This window comes from Syngnathus typhle, linkage group LG15 (assembly GCF_033458585.1).
Source record: "Syngnathus typhle isolate RoL2023-S1 ecotype Sweden linkage group LG15, RoL_Styp_1.0, whole genome shotgun sequence".
NCBI lineage: Eukaryota > Metazoa > Chordata > Actinopteri > Syngnathiformes > Syngnathidae > Syngnathus > Syngnathus typhle.
In genome coordinates, this window is record NC_083752.1 from 7271598 (window position 1) to 7282941 (window position 11344).

At 40.9% G+C, this 11344-nt stretch overlaps 1 protein-coding gene across 3 annotated transcripts; it reads right to left on the reverse strand.

The window, feature by feature from the left end:
• Positions 1 to 193: 193 nt before the first annotated feature.
• Positions 194 to 11322, reverse strand: gabrr3a (gamma-aminobutyric acid type A receptor subunit rho3a). 3 transcript variants are annotated; one of them, XM_061300338.1, is made up of 10 exons: positions 11174 to 11322; positions 6101 to 6180; positions 5209 to 5321; positions 3542 to 3609; positions 3244 to 3467; positions 2009 to 2091; positions 1414 to 1551; positions 1158 to 1310; positions 864 to 1057; positions 194 to 736 (listed from the first exon to the last, which is right to left on the reverse strand). In XM_061300338.1, the coding sequence occupies exons 3-10, from the start codon at positions 5303 to 5305 to the stop codon at positions 434 to 436; spliced, it is 1260 nt and encodes a 419-aa protein (XP_061156322.1). In that variant the 5' UTR covers positions 5306 to 5321; positions 6101 to 6180; positions 11174 to 11322; the 3' UTR covers positions 194 to 433. The 3 variants fall into 3 exon arrangements, with proteins under 3 accessions (XP_061156322.1, XP_061156320.1, XP_061156321.1); XM_061300336.1 differs by lacking the exon at positions 11174 to 11322 and adding an exon at positions 6707 to 7800; XM_061300337.1 differs by lacking the exon at positions 11174 to 11322 and having other exon boundaries at positions 6101 to 6677.
• Positions 11323 to 11344: the final 22 nt, after the last annotated feature.

The window sequence follows — 11344 nt, forward strand, 5'->3', positions numbered from 1 at the left end:
ACCTTAGTTACTGCAGATGAATGTTCCAAATGCAAGTATTTTAATTTAATTTGAAAAATCGAAGACTTTAACATCACCTACCACAAATCAGCTGTCATGCATATATGACAGTCCCTGCTCATCAATCTAGATGGAAGTAAATGGTGACCTTTGAATCCGAAGGACGAAAAACAACATATAATACTACAAAAGACACATAGACAACACTACATGTTTATTTATTTTTTAACATATATTAGACAATAAATATGCCTTTTACTCCGTAGCAATACAATACAATCCCAAGTGTGAAATAATCATCTGATACAAAGGCTCTGTAAAGCAAGAAAATACCATTTTACAACAGACAGAGTCACTGTATATAAATCCTTTTGGAATGTGTGATGAGAATCTTGAAAAAAAAAGTTTCATATTTTTCTGCAAGGAAAGTATGCTATGCATACAAACTCCAGTAAATGATATTGAAGAGCAGGTAGGCCAGAGGGAATAAAACTCTGGAGTAGGAGTCAATCATGTAGCTGTTGCTCATTATGAAACTGAGATTGTGTTTTAAAGGGTTCCTGCGGCGTAGCCTGGTGCCCTCTGTGGGAGCCGACACGGTGGAGTTTCGTGACTGTGTGTTCCTCTCCGTGTTTGGTGTGCTGGAAGCCTCGGGGAAAGAGGTCAGGTCAATATCGTTGTCATGGAAACAGCCGTCAAAAGCCATTGCCTGTGTGGCGTCGTAGGACGCTGGGATCTGTATGGGCATGGTGAAGAGAGGCAGGGTTAAGTTTCTAGATCATGTCATTGATCCAGATGGTGCAATAATGATGTCAAACAAGTTGCACGAGACTCGTGGAAATAAAAGCAGGAGCGTTGGCGACCTGTGCCCTCTTCAGCTTCTTCATCTCCTCAACTGTGGTGAAATAGTTGACGGCCGCGTATTCGATGACGGAGAGAAACACAAAGAGGAAGCTGGCCCACAAGTAGATGTCCACTGCTTTCACGTAAGACACCTGAGGCATTGAGGAGGACACTCCGGTGATGATGGTGGACATGGTCAACACGGTGGTGATGCCTGCATGCAAGGAGCATAACACCACACAACAAACCTTAAAACCTGGAGGAAAAAAACACACTATTATATCAAAGCTAGAAATGATTTTCATTTGTCGTACCCAAGGAGACACGGGCGGGCACGGCCCTCCTGTCAATCCAAAAAGACACCCAGGACAACATCACCATCAGCATGGTGGGAAAATACGTCTGCAGCATGAAGAAGAAGATGTGCCTCCTGAGAATGAAATTAATGTAGAGACGATTGTACCAACCTGAAACACACACACACACACACACAAAAACGGACACAGAATGTGACTGTTTAAACTGACTCGCTATCTTGACCTATTTTCTTTTTAATTTAATTACACATACCAGTACTGCTGTAGAAGGCAAGCCCAAAGGAAGGCTGGAAGTCTTCAACAAAAAACTGAGAGAGCACAATCTCATCAGTCCTTAATGAATCGTTCCCATTTTGCCAATAGAGCATGAGGTCGTTCTCATTGTAAGCATCTTCAAGAAATGTGAGAAAGAAGAAAAAGCTGGAGGATGAATTGAACACATTGCCTCACTTGCATTCCATTCTCAAAGGAAAGGAAAATAGTGGATGCAATTGGTTGAGATAAGGAGACATGTTTTATTTATGGTTTGACAATTGACAAAGATTAGCAAGATTTTCTAAAAAAGCAGATAGATGGATAAATGTGTTCTTTAGTTTATAGCTGGAGGGAAATCCCTGCTCTGTCTGCACTTAGATCAAGTGCAACAACAAAGAATGCAAGGGAAATATAATCCTCTGTAAACCAGTCATTAATGGAAAACTATAAAATGGACGGAGGCTGACCTGATTTAACTAAGCAAGAATAAAAATAAATGAGCTCGCGAAACAAAACAAGACTAGAGCAATAATAACAACCGAATGCAAGAACATGCAAAAGATTATTAAAGCTTGGCAATGTTTGATACTCACAGCTTTCCAGCTCTAGAGAACAGTTTTGCGTGTCCAGAGGGAAGCTGCTGAAGTCCATTGAGCAAAGTGCCGTCACAGTTATCCTAAAACAAAGCTCACAGTTAAAAAAAAAAAAGAAACACACACACATACACATGAACATCACCATCGCAACTGCGTTGGAAAATAAACCAGAATGTACAGTGATGGACTGCACTGTAATAAACACCAGCAACTCCAAAGAGTCGCCTTTCTAGTTTATTCCCATCAAGCAAAAGTATAAATTGAATGGAATAGAAACGTATGAAATTAAGCATACTTTTGTTTTGAATTTATGCTAATTATGAGCACTTTTAAGACAGCAGCTGTCCCACATCCAATAAACTGAGCCAAGTCGTGACCACAAACACACCATTGTTGAGTTATTTGGAGTAAGACTTCCGAGAACAACCTTGGCAAACTAGCCACTTGCTGCTTCACAATGTCTAAAGACAAAGACATGACTGTTGAGGAGACGTAGCAGCATGTTCTGTTTTTTTGTTCCTTGCTGATTGGCAAGGAGACATTTCTACTGTCTTACAGCAAGGCCAAAAATAAATATCAGAAAGCTTTAAAAGGCAACCAAAAAAATTGAATCCAAACAACCAACAGCTGCATTACATTTGATTCCTAAATACGTATTGCTATTCACAGCACACAATCTGCTGGGGCAGTCTGTGGTGACATATTGCCAACACGAGCCACTGAAATGGATATGAAGAATGCGCAAAGCTGGTTGACGGACAATATTACACTCCTGTTAATTGCTTCTATATTTAGTTTGATAGTACTTTATTGCAATTATTGATTATTATTGTTATAATTTTATAGTTGTATAACTTTGTTGGGATAACTGAGGCAAAATGATTTATGGCTGGGTATTTAGGGATTATTAAATAGGGGGTGGGATTAAATAAATTATACTTCTTCCTACTCCTTTTCAGACATGTGAATGTGATTTATGGTTCTTTTGCGGCTATATGTTATATGTATGAATGTAGGTACGTCTGTATGTCTTTTGTCATGTCCTTTATTGTGTACAATAAGCTTATTCTTCTTTTTTTTCCACATGTTTGAAATAAATAAACGAAACGAAACGAAACGAAACGAAATACTTATTTATTAATTTATTAATTTATTTATTTATATATAGAGATTTTTTTTACTTTATTATTTTGTGTGTAATTATTATATATATATATATTTTTTAAATTTACCGGACACTGTAGAGGATGTTGCCATCAGGGAAAACCCTCAGCATGATATTCTCCATGGTTGTGTCATGGATGAAAGAGCGCTTGGAGTGGACGAAGAACACGTCAGGTACCCAGATCTTCTTCACGAGACGTGCGTCGAAGGTTCGACTCTTGTTGTTGCTGGAGGGGAAGGCCAGTCGGTCGTCCTGCCAGTAATGCCTCAGGTACAGAGTCATGGTGAAGTCCTGAGCACAGTCCCAGTCGAAAGAAGACATTGATTGAAATGCATCAGGAACAGTTGGCAAAACTTCATACATACCATGTTTACTTCACTTATGCTGTCAACGCTCTCGACTTGGACGTCAATGCCAACGGGGATGGCGGAACCTGGCATAAAGGGTCAAAAGTCAACATACATCAGTGTGCAGCAGCAGCAGCAGGATAACACGTTGTAATGATGAGGCCATCCTCCATGTTTTGGCCATCCGTACATCCACCACAGATTACGTATTTATATGCCACCATGCGCCTGGTAGAGAAGGTGTAATCCACACTATAGCGACGTAGAGGCTAGAGACGACGTGTTATATAATCAGTGCTCAGAAGCTCAGAGGAGTTATATCAGCGCTTGTCACACTGTAAAGACGGTAGGACAGTCTTGACTGACACATGCTGATCAAATGATCAATTGAAAAAAAAAAGGTCTAGAAAATATAACGTTTACTCTATCAAATAATCATATTGTTTACTTACAAACGGCAAGCTACATATATAATCTTTGAATCATTTCAAGCTGAAAAGCAGCGATGTTGTACTATTACATAAATACAAGACCTTAACCTTACCTCATTGTTTCATAACCCAAAAATGAAAATGTATGAGGTGAACTATAATAATCCTGTCCTATCACTACCATTACCTAATGACGATAAGCACGCAAAAGCATCACTCCTCAATTACAAAAGTGAAAAGAGGGATTATGACAGGCCAACTGTATGCTTGGTTTTCTACATAATTATCATAGAATGACTAAAAAGTCAAGTGTATGACATCACGAGTGAAAACAGCAACTAGACTGAAAACAAAACACACAGTCTAGACAACCCAAATACCGTTTTTTTCCATGTATAATGCGCCCCCATGTATAATACGCACCCTAGAAATGGCATGTTGATGCTGGAAAAAAGCCTGTACCCATGTATAATACGCACCCAAATTTTGACTCCTACTTAAGTCCGTAAACGTAAAATTATTTCAGAAAAAAGATCATCTTTGGGAACAACCGGATGTTATTTTGCCGGTCAGTATCACTGCGCATGTGCTAGCAAACTCAATAGCGAAGAAATGTTTCGGATTTGTGTAGGGTACATTGTGACAGCAAACGAGCAGGTGATCGAGCAAGCGTCTGATACGAGAGCATTGTGTTCGTATGGAGCGTGTTTGAAGTGAACAGCAGAGAAGAAAGCGCATCTGTAATGGCGGCCTCCGTATCATATCCGGATTAAAAAAATAAAAAAATATTATTATTATTATTTATTTTTTGTACCCATGTATAATGCGCACCTCAGACTTTAGGACAATAAATTAGTTAAATTTTGCGCATTATGCATGGAAAAAAACGGTAGCCCTTGTATTCATAGAAAATACCAAAAAACATATTATTGAAATGTATTTTGTGACACATGTTCCATCTTGGGGCCATTTGACACAAATGTATTCTGCACACATTGTACACTGTTGTTACAGCTGTTATTTGAGATTTGATCTCCTCATAACATCAGGCCTTCCCCAATGAGGTGCGCGTTTGAGATTATTTTATCTGTACTACTGTCTGTAGCCGTTGTTTCTCACAGATTATCTAGGTCATCAAAGGCTTTTGGAGGAGGCGTAATAGCAAAGACAGCACAGTAACCTACATTGGTATTTTACCGGGTTGCCCAGGGGAAATGCAAAGATAGATATAGAGTGACAGTATGCGGGCCTTACCTCCGAAGCCCGGCCGCATTGCAAAGTCGTGGTCCTCGATTCGAAGCAGCTGTTCCGATTTAATTAGCAAAGACTTTGTGCTGTCGAGCTTTTTCATCTTGAGATCCACTCGTCTAAAATGCAAAAGAGGACAAACAGCAGTTGAGGTCAACAGAAAAGCTCAAATTGTCTTTATCTTTCATTGAACTGACATCTGGTGGAGCGTTCATTCATCACTGCTTGGAGTTGAGCTGTGTGTGATTAAAAGAGAGCTTTTGATCTAATAGTAACAGTTCCTAGTTTACTGGAAGTTCTTCAAACGTGTTTTCGACAGACTTGCTTCTCGTGTTAGAGGGAATCAAACAAACTTCATTGGCAACAAAACACAAAGATGTCAAGATAGATTGTGAATTGACTGCCCTGAATTAATTTAAGCCTCAGGTGTCAACAATGGGTTCCAAATTAACGCTAAATTCATGGTAGAACATGACTGGAATGTTAACTTTCATGAGTAATATTTCATTTCTGTTTTGCCATGTGGGGTCATTTTACCTGATGATTTGCACTACTCCCATTAAGAAACAAAATGTAACCATATTCCATGAGGGAAATATAGTATTTAAGTAAGCACATGCAGTGATTATTAATTTAAAGGAATAAAAAAGGTACAAAAAATCAATTAATCGACAACAAATTGTTTCATTTAAAATTGGCCAAATCCTCTCAATAGTAGTAACAGAATTAGTCATTTGTTAATAATTTTCAATAAAGGGAATAAAATTAAAAACAGACTTTTGTATCTGACTCATTAATTAAGCTAAAAAGGTAACGCTAACCCTAACCCTCGTAAACATCTAAACAACAGACAGAGGTCATCAAGGTGTATAAAGCACAAAAAGACACTTTGGCTCACCCGCCATGTTTTTGTTTGTTGACGTCTCCGAGTTCGAGCTCCTTGTGTCTCCTCTTGCTGGAGAAGTGGTTGCTGTTGAGCTGCGTGACAGGCCACAAGCAGGCAAAGCACATGAGTCGTAAGGCCAGGAGAACCACTCTCATGGTGAAACCGGTGCTGGATCCCGCCAGCGTCTTCCCCCGCCCACCGACGGACGCCTCAGTCCCCGTCCCCTACTGGCACGTCCATGTCCCGGCAGCACTCATTTCGCTGGAGCTCGCACATGCCCAGTAGTCGGTGCACTCTCATCTGCTGCAAAGGCGGTGGTGTGCATGAAACCGAATAGTCCCCTGATTGAGCTTGCTGGTCAAATGTGCCATCTTTTGAAAGAACAGGCTTGCTGTTGACCCCAAACAGTCTCCACCCTCTAAAACCAAATATCAATTTATTCCAATCATGACAAAGGAATACCATTAATTCCTCCCTAATCTTCTTATCTGTGGTTGGTGAAATCTTTCGGTAACCTACAAACTAGAGGCAGCCGAGGGCGGGGAGGGCGCGGGGATAATACAACCGGCGGTTTCATCATCATTCTGAAGAGATAAAAATAAAAAACATGTAGCCTACTTTTACACACGATGGGATCTTCCTTCTGTCGGTCGGGGTGGTTGGTAATGAATGATCCCACGCAGAGAGGGCACATGTCAGCATATGTTTAGTCCACCTCTGCAAACCTCGCACTTGCGTGACTCAGCCTGAATTCTCCCAAAAACAAATCCTACTCTAACATTTGGAGTTCATTTGGGGTTTATCAAAGGCACTTTAAATGGTGGCAGGTGTATACTGACCCCATCCCACATGTTTGAATATGATTGGTCAAGTCGGATCACAGGGTGTGCACACTTTTGCAACCACATTATTTTAGTTATAAATATGTCCCCTCTCAAAAAAATATTGAAATTGTTTTACAGAGGAAAGGTCACATTATTATGTTCTGAAATGATTCCATGTGGTCTCATTATTGTAATGGCAAAAACATTTGAACAGGGGTGTGTAGACTTTTTGGATCAACTGCAGAATTCATTTTGAACACTTTATGTATTTGTTGTGACGTTTTATTATATCATAAGTTGACTTGATTTGTTTGGTTTGAATTCACTGAACTTGAATTGATGTTCAAAGTTGCTGATATGATCTCGCGTTACACTGTGCAAGTATGTAAATTAATGGGAACTCATTTGGAAGGCAGAGGTGTTGCGTGATGGAGCATTCACATAGTTAAACATTCACCTGCTTAGTTAATTAGTCTGTGTTTCATTCGTGTTGCCGAGGATGTAAACTAGAATCGCGTTGATGCGACTCAATGCACACCAGCCAGCGATTGTTCTCACACAACCATTCAGATCACTTCAAGATATGGCAGGAACAGGACCTATATTGCTGATGCTCATTCTCATTGGAGGATTTTTCATCATCATCTCAGAAGGTAATTGGCTATAACTCTAATTGATAATGAGCAAAAATATTTTCAAGAGATGTCCAATGTCTATTTGTTCAATGATTCAGACTGAATCCATTTCTGATTCTAGTGCTGTAATTCTATAAATCACACTCGTGTACTTCCAGAGACCAATGTCTACTGCATCATCCAAGAAGACTGCCTCTTGCCCTGCAACTTTCGACCCCCAGGCACCGTGGTGATCCACTGGTATAAGCAGCAAATTCCAGTACACAGTTACTACTACAACAAGGACCAGTTTGGACTTCAAAACAAACACTTCAGCGGGAGGACATGTCTATTCAATGCTCACATCCCGAATGGGAATGCGTCTCTCCTCCTAAGAAGGGTCAAAGTTCAGGACAGAGGCCGGTACAAGTGTTACACGAGCACAAGGAAGGGGAACCAGGAAGTCTTTGTAAACCTGGAAGTGAAGGGTCAGTAAAGCTTTGTATTCCTTCATTCTGTCTAGCATCTAATGGAAGAGCATTTCATTGGTCTACCTGTCACTGTACATCACTTGCATTGATTGCTCACGGCTGACCACAATTTGGAGAGAGAAAAAAAAACTGATTGTGGGTTGGATTTACCGAAGTGCTAGTGTAGTGTAAAGTGAATAGCTCCCTCTGCTGGAAATTTGCCTTACCGCTGGAAAAAAAAGACCCAGCGTCAAATCCTTTCTGGAAATAGATGAAAATATAAAGTTACGAACAATCTATATTATAGTTTATCCGGTAAAAAAAGTGTTTTGTTTAAATTAGGGCTGCTTTTCTGGACCTTTTGTTGGCGCTGATACAGAAAAATGTCTTCCTCAACTGTCATATCAAATCATATATTTGTCCAAAATGTCTTTGTAAATCGCAAACTTAAATGCTCATCCTCTTCTCTTGAAGCACCCATCCAGTCAGTCGTCATGGAGTTAAGAACCGAGATGGTCACGTGCTCCTCCAACAACATCTACCCCATCCCCCAGGTGATGTGGGCTACAGATCCCCCGTCAGCAGAAGAAGCGTTGGAAAATGTCACCACTAAAACCACAGAGCACAAGGGGCTCTTCAACGTCCAAAGTACGCTCATGATTCAGGGGAACGTCTCGGATTACATCTTCTTCTGTTCATTTGTATCGGCGGACAAGAGCCAAGTGTGGACCGCCTCGAGAAAGAATCAAGGTGGGTCGCTGTATGACAATGACAACAAACGGCAATGTGACGTCTAATGTCTTCCAGTGATTACGCAGGAAGAAGGGCACACACTGTGCATCCCCTGCGTTGTGCCACACAGTCTTCAAAACTTCTCCCTCATCTGGAGCTTCATCTCCTCCGGCGACCCCGTCGTGATCCTGCGCTATGACAGCAGACACAACCACACCTTCAACTTATGGGAAGGCCGAGCCCAACTGGATCAGGAGCGGCTTCCGCTGGGAAACGGATCCCTTCTGCTTGGCAAGCCCCACAGCGACGAGCACTCCGGGACGTACACGTGCACCATCTCGGGCCCGCAGAGTCGATTCATTGTTTTAACCAAAGTCAATATTACCGTTGCGGCGATAAGTGAGTGATAACTGCTTTAATTGAACCCAGAAAGACAAAACAAATATTACAAAACAAAGTTGCTCAACAGGTTTGAATGAGCAGACTATGCCGAGGTCAAGATGGAGTACGGCGGCGTCTGCAGCCTTTGTCTTGTTTACTGTCATTTTAGCTATCCCACGGTGCCTAAGGCACAGAGGTATGTGACAAATCGCAAATTATACATCAAAGTTCTGTAATGGGAAACGTGATCAATATACCCACTAGAAATGACACTGCCTGTTAATCCAGAAGAAAACTTCAGTCCTTCAATTTGCCTCATAATCTGTTCAATGTTTGATGTGGTTAAAGTTAAACGCCCAAAACGTGTCAAATTCAATTTTCTGGGATGGAAGCAATCTGGAACAGAAAACTTACCGAAACTCTTCCCACAAATTTGGAATCATGAAATTGTTCCAAAATGTCTTGCCAACATTGAAGAAGCAAAATAAGGGCCTTGCCCAATGCCAGTAAAGACTGTTGCTATGGTAACAGGCGTTACATCACAGAAAACCGTCCATCCGTTCATTTTCAGAATTCAGAATTAATATGCGGACGGTGGTCAATATCTGTCTGTGTTAACTGGCTCATATTTCTCCCGACAGGTGCCCAGTCAACATCACACAGACACAACGGTGGAGGACTCATTGAGTTCGGGCTGCATAAAGCGCCAAACATCACAGCTTTACAAATACCAAAGGAGCATGGCGTTGACTGCAACAAATTACCAGTACAACCCGGAAGGCTGAATGAATTTCCAGGCATAAACGCAGCACAGAATCACCAAGGCGGCAATGGTTCAGTAGGTGATAAGCCTGAAGACGACATAGAAAAAACAGACAATGGAGATAATGATCGTCTGCAGTCCAGCAATCAAGACCTGGTCAAGTTTGAGCCTGAGAACTTTAAAGCAGAAATAAATGTGGCAAACCTGGAATGAACATTTCTACCAATCAATTATTATAGAGGCAGTCTATGTGTGTCAGAAAAGTTCCAGGACTAAACCAAACAACAGACTGGGAACATGCATTCAATCAAATGTGTGTGGAGATATTCAATGCTATTAACAAGACTTTTTTTCCTTTTCCACTAGACTTACTTTTTTTTTTATTCATTGGCGTCTGCCCAGAATTTTAAATGACTGGGCATATGGTTAGATTTAAATCTTTCCCCGAGACTGTCTGGAGGTGTAACGTTCCGATGATTGGTGGAAAACGCATCTGTGCAAGCAAGGGAGTGACATTTTTAAATGAGAGTTATTTTATTGCCCTGGAATAAAAAAAAAAAGAAAAAGACGGAAAGAATGCGTCTTTGTGTATGCGTGCGTGTTTTCGTTTAAAATAATTTTTACTATGAATTCACACCTAATCAAGAGGAAATTAGACAAAAGGTCTAAACCACGACAATAGTTTTAAAACGACATTTCAATGAGTGCCACATGCAGTGGACACAAATGTGGAGCATTGTGACATGAAAATGGCATCAAGTCCCACTTAAAGGGTCAATGACCCTGTCATGGCCAGGAGGGCCTTAAAACCTGCAGAGGATGCAGCTGGGTACTTGAAAAAAAAATCAAAGTTGTGCAAGTTCACAATGTTTTCTGAAAATTAGTATCTCCCTCCCAGAATGCGTCATCAGCAACTCACCAATTTATGTGTATGCGAATTTACGACAGAGATCCAAGGTCTGTCTGGAAGCAATCATCTTGTCCAGGCTCTCTAAAAGCCCCCCTCCCCATGATGTCATCAAAGCTGTAGTTCCGGGAGAATTGGGGGATTTTTCTTATGTAACGTTTTCTCAAACTGGATCTTTTTCCTTGACAGTTAAAAAAAGAAGTGTTGCTAAGAAGTTTTTTTTTTTGTATCTTACAGATAAAAGCAAATGTGTTTATTTTCTCCATGTTGCAGTACACAATTATATTTTATAGTTGGACGAGTGGGGGCGGGGGGGTTTCTGGGCAGCCCCTGCCTGCACATACCGGGGGGAAAACAAAAACAATCCGACATATTTTGATACCCAAATACGTACTCTGGCTTGGTCTTGTTTGCGGAGAGTATTTCCCACCTCTTGCAACTACAGTACAGCATTTCTTGAAGAAGAAAAAAAAGTAACCTACTGAATTGATTTCAGCAATTCTCATATAGCTGATGTCCTCTGCAATAACTTGAGCCACCTTAGAGGGCGGCAGCAACAGCATTG